Consider the following 18,003-nt stretch of genomic DNA (forward strand, 5'->3'; position numbering starts at 1 on the left):
ATAACAACTTGAAATGCCATCTCAGCAATTTTATTGATCAGTGTCATGTTTTCATAGCAATTATGTCAGCACAGGTATAACACAATCAATCTGTAATAAATACATTTCAAAAAGAATAGCAAAGTGCCTTGGGGATTGATCTTCTCTAAATTAAAATGGAGTTGTACTTCATATACACAAGTGGCCTCCAAAATAGGGCTACAAATTGAATGCTTTTTTTTGTATTAATGGTAACAAAGTGATTCTCCTCTTATCTTTTCTGACTTTTGGAGTACTTGGGTGGCCCATAAATTGATACAGCAATCTCATTAAGCGCTCCTTATTTATAGTAGAAATGATGCTTGGTCGGGTGTAGCTGAACACAGTTTCTAAACATTCATTCCATCATAAGTAGGCTGGAAAGCAGCAGAACTGTGGCCAGGATTAGCGGACCTTTTGGTTCATGCTGGGCTCTGGAGGAGGGACCCTGGTTAGAGGAACCTTTTGGTCTAGGAGGTTTGAGGACCAGCCTGCATGGGTTCTGCACCTCCTGTAGGGAGATCTGGACCTCACTGGGCTTGTTCAATCTCAACTGTTCACGGACCTGGGGAAAATACAGTGAGACAAGAGAGGGAGGTGATACACACTAGTGAAATCATACAACCTGTGGACATTTTCCACAAAACATAAAGCCTTTTATCCTTCGTTATAGCCAAATCATCCCCGTGGCCAAGAAATGGAGTAGACATGTGCCTTTCAATTACTTACCTACGCTTCATTACCAGATAAGGCAGTTCTTTGTAACAAAATATAGTAATCTTCTAGCTCACCCCCTCGACCTCCTCGAACACACGCAGGAAGTTCTTTCGAAGGACATCAGCCAACTCATTCTCCGTCCAGTTCCTTTGCAGGAGTTCCTGGATTAGGGCGGGATACTTGGACACATCCTCTAACCCCTGAGGAAAGCTGTTAATGAAAAACACATCTTAAATCACAAATTTTTGTTTTGTAAAAGAAACCACTCATTCCGAGAGACTTGGTGTCACAAAATACATTACTTATTAGTTATGAATAGGAAATAATAATGATAATAATCAACACTTTTAATTTAGTCGTTCAATATTATTTGTTTTGTGACATTTCTGTTTGGACTAGATTGTGTGTGTATCCAGAGGAAAAAGAAACACATTCAATGCCCACCATTCTGGAGCAAATCTACTGCACCAGCTCTCTCTTTATGGCTGTTAGAAGTAAAAGTTTTTGAATTTTACCATTTTTCAGCCTGTTGACAGCTCAGACAGCCAAATTGCTGATACCATGACAGGCTAACTAAAGCACAGCATTGATCTGGAGAATGCGAAAGAAAAGTGTGCATCCAGCTGGTTTGGGCTTTGTTTTTCTTTTGGTTTCTATGCAAGTTGTGTCTCTAAAGATCCCCACTCATCTTAGTCATGGGATAGAAGATATGTAGATTTACTGTCACTTAATTTAGTGCGTCCAGCTATCTGTATGTTGCGTTAGCAAGTGAATATATTCTTACACGTCAGCGCCTTCATAGTCCCCACCAATTCCTATCGACTCAGCTCCAATCAACTTCTTAATGTGATCAAAATGGTCTGCAAAACCAAGGTGGAAGAGTAAATCACCTGAGATATAAGAAATACAAACTACAGATTCACTTCACGGCGAAGAAAAGACTCAACATGGACGCCTCACCAGCCACATGAGAGATGTTTGCTTCGTCACTGCAGGATATGAATTTGCTGTAGAGATTCACCATGATCAACCCATGGTTCTTTTTCTGAAACACAACGCACAAGTGTCACTGCAAAGTCTAGAGATTAAGTAGACAAACATAGAGAAGCGTTAATTAAAAATAAGCTATGTTTAAATACATTTTCCAGACACAAATAGCCTTTATTTTCATCTCATTTAGATCAGTTAGTTATGGGGTGGATGTGGTAAAGATCAGGTTCATGCTTGTCTTATCTCAAGAACCCTGTAACCCTGAGCTGCCAGTAAGTAACATAAATCTGGGATAATTAAAAACATGCCTGCACAAGAGGGATTGGTTGAGGTTAAATAAGAGAAATACATCCATGTAAATACATTCATTTATTTTCCGTAACCTGCTTATCCAGTTAAGGGTCGCAGGGGTGCTGGAGCCGATCTCGGCTGTCAATGGGCGAAGGCAGGGTACACCCTGGACAGGTCGCCAGTCTGTCGCAGGGCTGACATATAGAGACAAACAACCATTCACACTCACATCCACACCTACGGGCAATTTAGAGTCTTCAATGCACCTAAGCTGCATGTCTTTGGACTGTGGGAGGAAGCCGGAGAACCCGGAGAGAACCCACGCTGGGATGGGATTACATTTCTCATAATGTTGGATAAATAAGAGATTAATCTTCTATTGACAGCAAAGTACTGCCTGCTGTATATAATAAACAAACGATCTAGACTCAAGTGGGAGGAGTGATGAAGGTAATGAGTTGGTGTTCACAACTGAAGCTGAATGAGGGCATGGACTAATGGCGGCTTAAAGAGAAATTCAGAGAAGGGTTGAGGGAAAGAGGGGAAAAAGAGGAGAAGACACGAGAAGTACAGAGCGCAACTACTACATTAAAACTATACAGGTAGTTAGTTGATACTGAACTTCCAATAGTCAAACAGTAAAGTCAGGTTTTGTTCTCTGATCATCAACCTCATGAGATAATTTGAGATAAATTGAGCCTCGCCCACAGCACTCAGATTAAAGCATAATAGAAATCAACTAAAGAGCAGTTGGATGTACAACATTAGAGTAATGTCTTATTCTCACTGCTTACATTATGCTGGAGGAAAAACACTCATCATAAGTGCCTTCTACCATTTCCTTTTTTTTTTTAGACTCTGAATCATTGATTCATGTTATATACAAAGAGTAGTTTATCCACTGTAGATCTTAAATCCCAGCCAGCGTGTCAATATCTGTCTTTTTATGGTTGTGCAGTGTATAGTGAGACAAGGGAGGACACTGGAAGGAAGAAAACATTGTCATGGAAATGACGGAGGATATGGAACAATACAAAAACAGCAATGAGATGTTAACTTGATTACTTGATCCTCAAATATACCCTCATTGCTTATACTGACTGTTGGTGGGCTGAAATAGAATCATTGTTTAATTGTGGAAAGGATCAGAATCTTTTTTTATCCTGTTTATACACAAACACAGCTAACTTTGGAAGGCAATTGCATGTTCTTTGCCAGGGGTATACATTTATATTAAATAAATTGATTTAATCAAGCAACACACAAACTTACTCACTCAGTGAATTAGTTTTCTCACCAGATCAAGCAGCAGCCAGTCAGGTACGTTGCGGTCATTGCTGCAGATGGAGTAGGAAGATGAATGGCTAAAAATAACAGGAGCCTTGGAATAATTCAGTGCGGCCTTGGCAGTGTCCAAAGAAGTGTGGGAAAGGTCCACTATCATTCCCAGTCTGTTCATCTCATCCAACACAGCCTGGAAAACACATTCAAAAGCAATTTGCAGTATCATGGTAAGGAAGGAAGTAAATTCAGCCGGCACAGGAGATGGTTACACTTACACGCAAGTAAACACACTCAAGTAGAGAGCAATCAAGGAAGTCCTCAAGAGACAGATAACTTAGTATGAAGAGCAATAACCAACTTTAACAATAGCAAGGTTGACTTTCTTTGGCACAATCGATTAATGAAATGTCTCAAGGATGAACAATTACTATCATAGGCTCTCCTTTTGGATTTTTAATTTTAAAAGCACTATTATAATAATGGAAACAACTACAACTACTTCTACTGTACTACTTCTACTAATAAAAAATAACAAGAGTAACAGAAATAATATAGTTTTCTTCAAATATATATATATATATATATATATATATATATATATATATATATATATATATATATATATATTAACACATATGATTCAACTCTAAAATGTTCAAGAAAGGCTCTAATCAGTATTTACATCATTTGAAACAAAATCATTAGATTTTAATCACATGTCAGCGGTCATTCATAATCATTGCTATCAAATGTTGGGTTTCTCACTTGATATCAAATTGAATCTTCATCTAAGAAATATGTACTAATATCTCCTCAAAAAAGGAAAGCCAAATCCAGCTAATACGCTTTGTTTAATGTGATAAAAGAAACTGTTCTGTACAGTCGTTCATATTACTGATACGGAAAAGTTAAGCTTACCTTCCCAAAGTGTGTCAGGCTGTCGTTCTGTCTTTGATAGACATCATAACGTTTTGAGGAGGATTCTGCCCTGCATTGAGAAATAATATTCTCAAAAACACAAATCATAACAGTGTTGTCTTGTGAATCCCCCACTACCATAAACTATATCCAAATAGTGCTCCATTCAGGGTACATTAAGTTACATGCAATGTCAAGTTACAAAGAAAGTCCAGAAATAGGTTAATTTGCATAAAAGGAAAGGGATAAAATGTAAACACATTCGACCTTTCCATTCCGCAACCCTGTGAACAAACCCTTGTACTACAAACAAAACTCACTGTAAAGGCATTGTTCTGGTTCTGATGCTGATGATTCATTTCATGCAAAATCAGCCCACGCTTCCCTCTGTCGAGTCATGTACATTTCATTGACTTCCTGCATTATTGAAATCATATCTGACATTCTAAATAAAATGATGCATTCAGAATAGATCTCTTATTTACCAGGGTGTATTGCAGGTATGTGTTAGGGCCATGGAGCGCACCCCGAGCTGGTAAAACATCCGCAGGGCTGGCAGGCTGCTGTCAATGGAGTGCCCCCCCTCAATACTTATTAGACAGGCAATCTTATGCCTCATCTCAGAATCCCTCAGTTCTGCAAGGACAGACACATTTATTTCACATACTTGCACGCACATTATCCAAAATGAACGCCTCAGGGAAAAATAGCAAAGCGTGTTAGAGAGTGTGTAAGATTCCATTCTTCACTTAAAAGTAATGACGCAAAGATGATTATTACTTTCATGTCTCTCTTTGCAAATAAGGACGGATGCAATAGTACGGATTCATAAATCAAAGGATTATGGATGTTTTTATGTACATTCACACTTGAAACAAAAATACCCCACTCATTTATAATTGTAGATAATCAACTAGATTCAGCCCCCCTTTCATCTCCATAGTGGTTTTCGAGGTAAATTGCTTGGATGCAATGTTGAGATGTACTATACCCTTGGCTGATGTGACCAGTTCAAAGTCCACGTGCTCAGTGCACATGCGTCTGACCACGTCTATTTGTTCCAGAGTCAGCCTCACAGCATCCTTCTGCTGGGCCCCACACATCACATAGACTGAAAACATCTGACAAAGGGACGGGAACATGACCGAAGAGAGCCAGAGAGATATTTAAGTTACTAAAGTGTCCTGTAATTCTAGGTTTTGATCTTGCAACAACATAAACTTAATAGATGCTGTTCATCCCTGAGCCAACCTATACTATAGAACTGATTAGGGTCAGGGATTAAATAAATAGTGATGATTAAATTGCAATACCTGTGCCTGTACATGGCCTGCTTGGAGACGGGTGATGTCGGTGGCCACTTTGCTAACATTGTGTAGGTCAACTTGGCTCAGTCGATTGTCGTAAAGTATCCTGAGCCGGAGAGCTAGGTCATTATGACTGAAAGATGGACAGAGAGAGAGAGAGAGCGTTAGGAAAGTTGGAGTCATGAAGAGGCATTTCAATTTGAAATCCATTAATGCATTTCCACGATTGAAAATGAAATGCAGAAGAGAAAACACACATGATTTACCCATCAATAAGGGGATATTTGGTCATCAAGTCATGCACCCTATGCTCTCTCTCAGAGTATCCGGATATCAAACGACACAGAGAGGAGAGAACCACAAGATGTCCAAGGGACTTCATCCAGAATCCGCTTGAAGCTCTTATTACACTTTTACTGGAAAGCATATTCTGAGGAAGGAGAACACGTCAGTGCTGTGACCAGTGCATTACAGAACGTAAACCATTCATAACATTGCCTATTTGGGATTTGTAATTCATTTAGAAAGGAAACTCATTGAACAGATAGGTCTTTTTTTGTAAATAGTACAAAAGTATTGCGGTGACAGGAACAAAACATGATAGCATCATTGTAAACTTCTGCTTTATATCTCATGAATATTTGAAGTTCCACTTAGAAAACATTAAACTATAACTGGCAAGGTTTAAATCCCCCATGGTATGATGGGGATCTTATTAGAACACAAACACAGTGAGTACACACAGAAACAGACTATCAAAACAATATTTGACGTTTCAGTTCATTTGATGTATAAAAAAATGCCCACTGGAAAGTAAAAACAACGATGCACCCCTATGTTCCAATAAGAGTATATATTTATATAATAGAGAAAAAAATAAAAAAATAGTTTAAACCACGATGCACTTACCTGTTAGGTCGTGAAAAGAAACTTGTTGACAACCTTGTTTAACAACTGCATAAACAGTGCGAACTTTCCAGCTCTCCGCCCTGGTAACATGTGGAACAAACCGGTACAAAATTGGCAGCTGTGATGACTGCTGCATTCAAGTCATGGCGGAATAAAACAACTATGATTATAGTTTCAGATTTTCTACACGTTAAGCCAACAGACTGTTGTCATTAAAATGACTATGAATTAATACCTAGATGGATTCCTATCAGTTCCTTTTTTTTTTTTTTTTTTTTTACCTTTTTTCACTTTTTCACAAGCTTTTCTAGTATTGCAGTGAGTGCAGTTAACGATGTTTGCATATCAGATAAACAAGACTGAATTATTTACGAGGAGCACGTGAAAGCACCATAGAGACCTGTTGATTTAATGTTGCCATCTGTTGGCTAAATAATGTAAAGTCTACCATAAAACACTCAGCAGGCCACAGGTCCAGTTGCCTTCCATGCCCCTCAACGGTTTTCTTTTTTACATTTGTCACTTCTGCAATGATGATTACTGTCGAGCCACTGAGCTACCATGTTTATGTTTTGTAAAAGTATTTATTCGTTAAAAAAAAACAACAATAATGCACTCTTCAAAAGTTCAAATACTGTCTCGAAAAATGCTTGAAATGCACAAAAACATGGCCCTCGGATGTGACCGCCTTATTGGAAGCAAGGCCTCGGAAAGTGACGCAAGTAAGTCGAAAAACATTAAGCACACAAATATGATATAGATGAAAAAAACATAGCATTAGTCCAATTTTGCAGATGCCCACAATTTAGATGTCATGTAATTTCCTGTCATGGTCCTTGTTTGGCTCAAGCTGACAAGTTTGTAAAACAAGTTAAAACTATTTAGCTCATTTTGTTTTGTTACAGCTAAATAGACCAATCTCACAGCAGACTATTTGGCATGTTACAGTAGGACAACAAAAAGAAGCACATGTGTAAATAATCACTTTAAAAAAACGGCGTCATTCCAATTAGTGTCCTATCAAGCCGTGTCAGTGAGCGAGCATGCACAACACCAGAACTCCCCGAACTGGCTCTTCTATATGGAATGCAGCCCTCATTAAAGTCATTAATTCCATCTGTGTTTTTCATCCATAGCCAAGTCAAAATGTGTGCTTTGAAATTGGGTTTTTGAATAATGAGGAATCAAAACAGGGGTAGGGTTAAGTGTTGTTAAGAAAGAGAAAAAAAAAAAAAGCATGGGTGTGCCTAACAACTTGTGTTTTGGGTTCTAAAAGCTGTTTTGTGGGATAAACACAATGTTTTATTAATTCACTTTTGAGTTGCTTTTGAGGATACTCTCGCAACTTCCAGATTGTGTATCATCCAGGATGCAGGAGCAGATGCTCTTTCCAGGCAGTATTCAGAGCAGAGGCTCTGAATATTATTATTTTTTTTAAGCCTCCAGATGTTTTAATGCCAGGAGACCAGTGCTAGCCCCAAGTATGCTTCCACTTTCCTTGCTGTGATATGGCCGCTGTTGCGAGACTTCATCTTTCCATATTGGCTGAAGGGTGTAAAGCCTTGTATGGGAAGAGATGTTGCAGGAATGTCACATGTTGAGCTTTTAAGGCAACAGTGAAGGATTGTTGATTTGGAGGAAGTGCTGTGTGATAAGCAGAGAGAGGTACCTTCACACATGCATACGAATAATGGTGAGTTCACCGCATAGAGAGGAACTTTTCTCATAAAAGTTGCTTTTATGAGAATGTTTATGGAGGTTGAGGCTTTTATAAGGCTTGTGAACGTTGTATTGTCTCTAAAGCATAAGGGAGTTTGTTGGTTTTTGGGTCACTTTAAGTTATTCCTGGCTTCTCCCTTGACTTTCTTTTGTTTGGGGGGCTCAGGTATTCCCACTGAATATCTGGCTGGGGCACTATAGGGATGATTTTCAGGGGAATGTGCATGAATGGGTTGAGGAGCATCAGATGACTTTTGATTTATCACAGTATTTGTGTTACAGCTAAATTAAATTCTTCATTCATTTGATTATTTAACATCTGGTCTTTTCCTACTGTGACATGTCAAAAAATGCTTTCTGTGAAAAATCCCTATGCTCAAATCTAAAATGTAAAAAACAATGATTAGCGAGGCTTACAATATATAACCCAATACTTTGATATGAAGACAACATAATTCTTCAACCAAAACAGGTTTTTGTTAGAAGGTTGAACCAGCAGCTTCTGAGGCAGGTTGCACTTCCTGAGCTGGTGCAGGAGGTGCACATTCTGCTGGGCCTGTTTTCTGACTCCATGTCCATGTTGGGCGCCCACTTTAGGTCCTGGGTGATGATGGATCCCAGAAACCTGAAGGACTCCACAGCAGACACAGGTCAAAGTTCGGCCTTTGGAGCACACAAAAAAACAGGCCAAGAACAACATCCCCAGGTAAGAGTGCATTTATATTTAAAGGTTGTTAAATATTGATGGTTTTGACATCCCTGGAATGCTATCAGGTGTGTTTTATACATCACCCCATAGACTGTGATAAACAGCTACAGAGCTACAAATCTACCAACTAAGATTTGTATGGTGGCACAGTATTTGCATGAGTTTGCTTCTTTAGCATTCAGCGATAGAGGAGGTCTTAATAGTTTCTAAGAGTAGTGGTTGCAATGGTGGAATGAATTAGCCGTTAATGTGTTTGTGATAATTGTTTTTTTTTTGCTTGAGTGGTGCTTTGGTTGGCTTTGGAGTGAGGAAAGCTTTTGCCTGTGGTGTGTAAAAAGTGTGTGCTCTGTGAGTGCATAATAACAAGCTGTTTAGGACCACATGTGGTGTTAAAAAAACATGGCAACCATTTGGCATGTGGTGTATTATTTTCTCATATATGATAGAGGGATGCTTGTTGCCATTGTAGCATGCAAAATTCTTCTTCAGACATTAATTCCTACCATAGTCACCCTTCCTGGTCTGTGGGGGATTCAGCATGATCACATTGGCCACATAGTGCATCCTTGCAGGTGTAAGTGTACTGGGATTGGCAGCAGTCGGTTTGCAGGACATTATATTTTTGACTGATTTAATTACTATCTGTTGTCATAATTCAGAACCACCAGTCCAAATGTATGAAATTTATCTGGTATGATTTTTTTTTTTTTTTGACACGTGGTTGGTTTTCACTTTGTGCTGCCAGAAGCCCTAAATAAGAGTAAATACATCCAGGCACCACTCCACTGGAGCAACACATGTACCTGGTCGGATTACTTTGCTCTGCCTTAACAGGAATCGTTCGCAGAAAGATACATCTGATACTGTCAGCTGCAGCTTACAGTCTGCCCTGAATGCAGAGGTCCACACCGCAGAACACACCCTCTGCTTTTAAATGCTTTCAAACTTGAAATGCTCTTGTGCTTAATGAATCCAGGGTGGATTGTGCACATTTGAATGAGCCAATGTTGATGGCGAGCATCAGGGTGCCACAAATGAATTTCAATTAATTTCAGCAGGAAGATGCGAATACTGATTCTGTGGTCCACCCACTGAGATCTGGCCTTGTAGTCTGTAATGAGAGAGTGATTCGGCTCTGATTGGAGCACCCTACTGCTTCAATGGAGTAATCACAACTGTGTTGATATTACTCTCCCAATCGTCCCACTGCGCGGAGTGGACCCCCAGCCGACACCATTTGAATTCAAATTAACCAAATCATTTAGTCATATTGTCGACCTTGGTGTTGACTGTTAAGCTAAATTCTTGTCACCAGAGTTAGTGGCTACTGTTTTTTTTTTTTGTTTATAATGTGTTTGAAAGTACAGTATGGGTGCAGGCGTAAGGACACTGTAAGGTAAACATCTTCAGATAATTGATTTTCCAAATACGATGCTTCCCCTAATTAAACCATGCAGAGATAGCATAACAGAAAAGCACTTTGAATCCCCATAAGGAAAAAAATAAGACTCAAGCAGGAAATGCAACTGGCCTGATGTGTATTTTACCAGTATAATAAATTGTGGAACTTTAATTGTGCTACTTTCAATAATAGTTTATAAAGAGTACATTTTGGATAACTGCAGAATTACATCAGATTCAGAAAGTCATGTTAAAAGTTTATCACCTTTTTAATTAAAATGCTGAGATTATTAAAACATTTGTAGCATAGTGCTGTTTAGAATGTATTGTTGCTGCAGCTATCACTTTAAGGTTTATATCAAATACTCTGCTTGTCATTAACACTGCTAAACTTCAAACAGAAGACCAATTCCTGTGAATGTTGTACACACTCAGTAGAGTGCAGATCTCGGCCAAGTGGGTCTGCAACAACCACCATTGTAGTGTTTTGATTAAATGAACACAACCCACAATTGACCCTTCGATAAGTCCCACCCGGAGCTATATGTTTCTTAAATGTTATGTTTCTACGTAAAAATGTGTGGAGCTAAGATTAGCACAGTATGTTAGCATATCATTAACTAGCATTTTAACTTCTAGCCTACATGAGTGACTGAAGGTATACTGTTACAATCATAAAAAAACAGCTTTTAGCTTTGATATTCAGCTTATTAACTAACCTGTTTTCCCTGCTGAATCCTATTGACATCCTGAATATAACCCTCAAATGAAAAATGTTTCCGTCTGCTTCTCTTGGAAATCTCTCCTTTGTTTTTCCAATGTACAGTTAATATTTATTAAGTGGGTGTAGTTAGTGACAGTGTGGGCTTGATGGTATCTCTGACAGCTTGGCAGAATAGCAGCAGTGGGGTGTGGCTTACCCATCATGGTGAATTTGTAGTTATAAATCCCTCTGTTGAGAAAAAACAAACAACAGGCTCTGCACTTTTCATAACTGTTGTATAAAAACCAAAAGCTATAATACTTAGTTAGACTATGGGTTACTAGGGAAGCATTTAGAGAGGTGTATATTGCTGTTCCAAAGTAAACTGCTTAAGAAAACTACTTTGCTTTCTTTTCAATGATTATATTGATTGCACTTTCCAATTACACAGATAAGACCGAGAGGCAGCAGCTGTTCATCACTCTATCAGTACTGAGTAGAAGACTAAAGAATGTTAATATGCAACCCAAGTGCACTGCACCTTATACTTGGATGGTTTTCACCTCTGAGCACAGCCAGTATATTAGAACAGTTCAGTCACCATATTAATCACGGCATAATTGCATTTCCCCTACATTGTACAGCAGTATGTGTGTGTGTGTGGGAGTCTTTCCATTCTTGCTTTTATTTCACAAATATCAGTTAATATCAAGTGTAGACTCTCCTGTTTCTCAGAAGCGCCTTTTAGAAGAAACTCAGAAGAGCATAGTTATGAGTGCTTTTCATGATATAGGAGATCTCCGTTATACTTCAAATCTGTTAAGCTAATTGAATCTGAAGTCCTCTCATTATTGCGAGAGGGTGGGAATGATGATAAAAGAGTAAAATCTAGTCTTTACACTTTACACACAAAAAGGATAAAAGAAGAAGAAAAAAAAAACAACACTGCCCAGAGCTACAATTTGCTTTGAATACATGCCATTTTATAATGATTTATGTTGTGAAAACCCTCTAGTGCACAGGACAATAAACGTCTGTCAATTATACCAATAATGGCATCCTTGAGTAAAGAGGTGTATCTTTTGCTACATTTGACTTTGAACTTATTCCTCCACCAGAGGGCAGCAACAGTCAGAATAAACCCTTGTTGATTTTGTTCACCTTTCTTAGCTCATGCTTATGTTAGAAAATTACCTATATAATAATTAACAGATGCATGCATTTTATTACATTTATAAAACTGTGTGTGAGTAATTTAATGATCAAATGTAATTTTCCCTCAACTTGCTTTTCAAATTCCAACAGGACAATGCACATGTCACAAGCTGTACACTTCCATGTTAGTAACCACATTGAGTCGTAGGTGATTTTGTTTTCGAGGGGATGTTCTTTATTTATTGTAAGTACAGTGTGCCCTCATTTTCATTCAGGGCTTTTGAAAGAATGCTGTAGACATTTTGGTCCCTGAACTTCTCATTTCTTTTGCCCTGGATTCTGGCAGCCCTGTAGTCAGTGTTCATTATCTGCTCTTACAGCTTTGACTTCAGCACAGCAATTACATCCTCAGCTGCGCTGATTAATCCAACATGGAGGCATTTCACAAAATGGTTTTGAAAAGACATTTCCAGACACTTACTAGGGAGTAGCTGTGGCATGGCTTGTTTATGCAGATAGACCACGGCCAGTCATATTGCAATAAGATGTTTTCAATAGCTGCTTAAGTGTTCTCTTAACCTCCAGTGTATACTGTGCAGGAAACAACAGACTGTTGGGAAAGTGATTAATTCAATCTATTTTTCTCCTGACATAAAATGGAGGTCTGCCTGATGCCATGTTTGCGTAATGTACAGTTCTCTTTTGTTGAACATATTCCCTCTACGGCCATTCGTTAATATGTCTCCACTGCTCTCTGCTTAACTGCTTAACCTTCCCATTCTCTCCTGACAATCACATAATCAATCACAGTCCCATTACTTGACAAGGCAGACAAAGAGAGTGTATGAGTGAGAAAAACCTTTTGGCCTGTCTCGACAAGCAAGAGGAATGTGGACTTCAGAGGGCTAACACAGCCAGAAAACATAGGCCCAGTAAATATTCAATTTAAAGGATTCCCAGATAAGGCGAGTTGAAAAATTGAGGCAGCACCCATTCTTCTAGATAAGAGAAGACGGAGCCATCTGGAGGCTGGGAGATAGCGAACTCCCACACCATCCCAGAGACCTCACTCTCATCTGCTGCAGCGGCAGAGAGGGGAAAAATAGAGTGCCAACACTTTCATTATGTTAACTTCAAAATGAATTTATTCACATTCGGTGCATGTAGTTATTGGCTTTGGTAAACAGAACGTTTCTGCTGTGCCCGCAATAATAGATAACAATGTATTGGTCAGTCTTAACATAATGCCGTAATGATTTAATAACTTTAACTATTTAAGATATTATTAGGTTAAACATTTTTTTTCTATGCATGATGTAATCCTTAAAAAATAAATATATATGTTCTTAAAGAATGTAATCTATTCAATCAATCAATTCAAGCTTCATTAACGGTTACTGCGAGCAAAATAACGGTATTCTTCCACTGAATTTTTCCAACATACATACTTGGTGCGGAGAATTAGGCATCACTAGTCTCTAGAGTCACACCCACCCCAAATGGTCTTCATGTATATCTCTTCATGGTTGAAGGTGTGTGTGTATATATATATATTTGAGTTTCATTTGAGTTTTACTTTGAATTTATATACAAAGTAAAATGAAACTCAAATGGTGGATTTTAGGCCTAGGCCTGTATCTTCTTCAAATCTACCTTGACAACATCTTTAAAAACACACAATATTTGCAGAATGGAACCTCAGCTTGTGAATAACCTTGTCCACATCCTTATAATGCACTTTGTTGACTCCTCCACCATGCTATTTCGTGCCAGCCACATCGGATTTAGCTCTGGGATAATGCTTTTGTCAGTATGTTTTATCTGTTCCCTCACTCAGGTACGCTATGCTGTTATCCCTAATTACCCCCACTGCATTTTACACTTGGCCCGGAATTCTTAATGCTTGATAACAGATGCAGGTCGATTTGAAATTTACTTATAGCGGCATTATCTTTTTGACCCGCATTGCAGACTGACTGTCCCAAAGGCTCTTGGGTGAAAGCTGTTAACTCTGTGATAACAACGACCTGAAGTGATAACCTTCCAGCAGTCTCGAGGACACACAGTTTGCTACATATGTGCTGTATTGCAGTCGCAGCATTTCTTATTCAACCTTGGGTGCTCTGCTGTGCTCTGATTCATTTAATGGGATCGAGAGGGAGGTTAATCACTATGTCCGCCACAGACTGTTAAAATGCTCGCTGACCATTATATGAAATATTACGATTTGTATTCCTTTGAAAGATGAATTTGAACACTAATTCTGTTGAAGTGAACTCTCCTTTTTCCTCCTTTTTTAAGCTGTAACTGAATTGTCTCCCCAGTTATGATTCACTTTGATTAATTTACTTTAGGAGGCTGACATCTGTGTTTGCAGATTTTCATTAAGATCAACATAAAAGCTTCAGGCAAGGTTCCACTTATCTTATGCTATTATCCCCAGAAGACATGGTTGATTAAGTGGAAAAAGCTCTTTAGTATTTGGATAAAAAAATTCCCAGAAAGGTTTATTTTGTTTTACTTTTCAAAGATGTATTGAAGAAGTTTTTATATGTATAAATCTTAAATCCTTTAAGTTCAATACATACTCTTCCAGCAGTTTTTTTTTCTACCACCGTGCATTCTGCTCGGAGTTGAATTTTGATCCAATTGCCATAGATGTCTGCAGCATGCAGTTAAGCTTCAGCAATCAATCAGCGGTACCTTTTTTTTTTTTTTTTTGCAACTAAAATTATATCTAAATGGTGTGGAAATACAGAAGCCACACATGAAAAATGTCAACTGCCAAACGTCTGCAGCCATTTCATTAATGTCAGTCAACTTCAAGTGCATAATGTTACTGTGAAAATGTAGCTCTTTTAAGACCACATTGTTTGGCATCCAATTGTACTTGAGAAAAGGTATAATATAGTCTGGCGGAAGCGGTACGCTGTGCTATACAATACAATAGATATGGTGGGTGGTTATTCCTATCGGCTGAAAGGGGAAGGAGTGTAGCTTGTTGCCTTGGTTTCGTATTTTACAGGAACAGTGTAGTGTGAACCTCTGTCAAGCCTAGTTTTAATCCCTTTCTCCACTGTGTTGTGTGATGTTATGTTGTTATCTTAATGATAATCAGTGCCTGTATTTCTGCCCTCGGCAGTTCTGTCAGGCTGGGTTGGTTTAGAAGCTGTGCCTTATCAACAGCTTTGTCATTAAATCAGCTTTTTCTACAGAGAAATTTCACTGCCGTTATTCTTATCAACAGATCAGCACACTGTGATTTTCTGTTCAATCAGAGCTTTGCAAATTCAACGATTGTGTGAATAAGAAAGATGAAACAAAATTGTCATTGGAAAAAAACCCAACCAATTTATTTAATTTTGTTTTCATGAGAGTTAATAATCAGACAAATAAAATTGGTATGCTTTGCATTTGTCATACATCAATGGCTTTAAACTCTTTATTTTATACTCTTGGGTCTACCTTGTGCATTTTTTGAGGCTACACTTAAAGAGTATGAAGGAATATAAATGATTGCAACATGTTGCTAATAAATAATTTTATCCACAGGCTGTAGATAGTTTACTGCAAGCAGGAATCTGGAACCTGTGCAATTCATGGCTTTTTCTTTTGTCAGTGTGAAATGGGATGTGAATCGGTTAAAGATTTTACAGCAAACATCACAATTATGTGGATTTGAGAGACCATGTTGGACGTGCCCAGAAACACATCCCTTAAATGCTCTTTTTTTTTTTACAGAGGCAAGCTTTCAGGTCCCAGTCAAACTGACCTCTGGAGGCTGGAATTGGTACTCAGTTCTTCTGAGAAAGCACTGTTCTGTCTGAGTGAGTGTTCTGATTGTCTCAGCATTGTGCTTGAGTGGAGGGCAGCGCCAAATGAACTCTCCTGATTCAATCCTCTCCACTGTTTGACACCGGTTCAGCCAGTCAGTCAGTCAGTCAGTAAGGAGGGTGGACCGACACTCCTTCCCCCAAACACACTCTCTTACAGTGAGGGAAACCGCTGTATGGCAAAGGTCCAAGAGGTCTCTTGTGTGCTGTTTGCGAGGCAGATTCGATCCCCTCTCTCTCGTCCCACAATGCAGTGAGAGTCTCTGGAGGCTGATAGCCCGGTTCCTGGGGATCCAGCGGGTCTTTGGAGAGAAGGATGCTGATGGAGGGCACAGTCCTGTGCACCGTCATCTCAGATGTCCCCCCTTCACTACTCTCCCACACCTCTTTCACCACCTTGTACCGCAGCTTGGTCAGCTGGTGCAGCGAGCCCACTTTTCGTTTCATGATCTCAGCACAAGTGATGGTCTTCGTGACCGCGCGGCCCGACCCGGTGAAGACAACCTGCCTGAGCCCACCGCCACCACTCACGCCTCCCCCACTGACATCCTTCTCTCCCTGCATCCGTGCCATGGCAAATCCCATTAAGTTGCGGATCTTACTTCCCTCCTTCACGCGCATCTCCAGCACCCCAGAGGCCAATCCTGGAAAGGGACAGGGGCTGTCCTCCTCAGTTCGGCAGACTTTCTTAAACCCTTCCTGCCCTAGTTTTAGTGCAGGGGGAGGGACTGGCAGTGGTGTTGGCTTCAGCGGGCTGGAAACATTGTTGACCACTGCTGGCTGGCCAGCATTGCTGTAAGTTTGATTGTGGTAAAAAGGGCAGGTCCCGTGGGTTACCCCATTTTCCATTTGGATCGGTCTGTTCACCTCCAGACCGGGATGGGGCCTGACAGCGTCTCTGGTCAGGTACTGGTTCTGGCCACTCACCACTCCACACCCTGGTAACATTTCCTCCGTCTTCAATTCTCCACTGCAATGTTAGTCCAGACACACACTTCCCCCACATGGAAAACAGCTCAACATCATTTTCTTATGCATGTAGAACTTTTCTCTCCCTCCAGTCAACAGCTGTAAAGTTTCGAGACTTCACGTAAGAAATATTACCCGTTCCCCAGGGCACTATCAATGAAGTCTTTAATGCTCCCTTTCAGAAAGAAGCTGGAGAAATAAGATAAACGCCTGGCTGGTGAATTAAGAGCGCTGTCGGGACCTTTCAAGATGTTCTTTAAAGAGCATCTCAATTTCATACCACAAATGACTACTTTGAAAGTGCTCTGGTGACGGATAAAAATAACGGAAACATAAAGATAAATTTCCCTCTTTCTGCATGTATTTCATATGGCACTTTTATCCCTAACAGCTGTCACAGATATGGAGTACTTTGTCGATTCTTCTTTAACAAAACTTTTCTAAAGAAAATCTAAAAGCTCAAATTAAGACTCCACCTTTTCCTTAGCGATCCAGTCCAGCGCTGTTGATTTTGATCTGCTGAAAATGTTGCCTTCAAATCAAAATTGACCTCTTGGCTTGTCCAGCTGAAAGGTTCCACCTCCTGTTTTGGACATCTTGGTGTTTTACTCCAGCTTGAGTAGGTCTGTGTCTCCCCTCCTTGTGCTCATCTTAGCATCCCCAGTAGTTGAGGCCAGGGTTGCATGGAGGTCTGCATGTGGGTTGTCCTCCCTGGAGCTCTGTCTTGTCTCCAGTGGTGCTCTGGGAAGTCTGTTCTGTTCCCCACAAAGAGACATAAGGGACAGGAGCTGCCTCACAAATGCTCACAGGAGGAGTGTCTGTGTGGTTGAGGGGGAGCATGAGGGAAAGGGGAGACAGCCCTCTTAAAGGCGCAGGTCTTTTCATCTTTTAGATGAACACCCTCCCCTCCACAACTGAAGCCTGCCATCTGAGGAAAAGGAGGAGGGTAGGGCTACTTTGTGCCTTTAAAACCTAGAACGCAGATCCCCGGCAACTTTGTCAATCTCTTTAGAGGACGTTCCAGTGTGCAATGTACATGACTGATTAAACTTGAGTTCTGAAATAGAGACTCAGTCAACC

At 39.8% G+C, this 18,003-nt stretch overlaps 2 protein-coding genes across 3 annotated transcripts; both read right to left on the reverse strand.

Moving 5' to 3' along the window:
- Positions 1-20: 20 nt before the first annotated feature.
- dpep2 (dipeptidase 2) lies at positions 21-6,515 on the reverse strand. 2 transcript variants are annotated; one of them, XM_054620801.1, is made up of 11 exons: positions 6,435-6,515; positions 5,792-5,955; positions 5,532-5,658; positions 5,210-5,339; positions 4,704-4,854; positions 4,219-4,288; positions 3,314-3,490; positions 1,696-1,780; positions 1,520-1,595; positions 810-945; positions 21-583 (listed from the first exon to the last, which is right to left on the reverse strand). In XM_054620801.1, the coding sequence occupies exons 2-11, from the start codon at positions 5,950-5,952 to the stop codon at positions 377-379; spliced, it is 1,320 nt and encodes a 439-aa protein (XP_054476776.1). In that variant the 5' UTR covers positions 5,953-5,955; positions 6,435-6,515; the 3' UTR covers positions 21-376. The 2 variants fall into 2 exon arrangements, with proteins under 2 accessions (XP_054476776.1, XP_054476783.1); XM_054620808.1 differs by lacking the exon at positions 6,435-6,515 and having other exon boundaries at positions 5,783-5,855.
- An 8,976-nt stretch (positions 6,516-15,491) lies between these two features.
- Positions 15,492-17,744, reverse strand: LOC129107405 (uncharacterized). Its single transcript, XM_054618891.1, has 2 exons — positions 17,400-17,744; positions 15,492-16,948 (listed from the first exon to the last, which is right to left on the reverse strand). Exon 2 carries the CDS (start codon positions 16,900-16,902, stop codon positions 16,063-16,065), a length of 840 nt encoding a protein of 279 aa, XP_054474866.1. The 5' UTR covers positions 16,903-16,948; positions 17,400-17,744; the 3' UTR covers positions 15,492-16,062.
- Between the last annotated feature and the right edge of the window lie 259 nt (positions 17,745-18,003).

The sequence above is a fragment of the Anoplopoma fimbria genome, chromosome 2 (assembly GCF_027596085.1).
Source record: "Anoplopoma fimbria isolate UVic2021 breed Golden Eagle Sablefish chromosome 2, Afim_UVic_2022, whole genome shotgun sequence".
NCBI lineage: Eukaryota > Metazoa > Chordata > Actinopteri > Perciformes > Anoplopomatidae > Anoplopoma > Anoplopoma fimbria.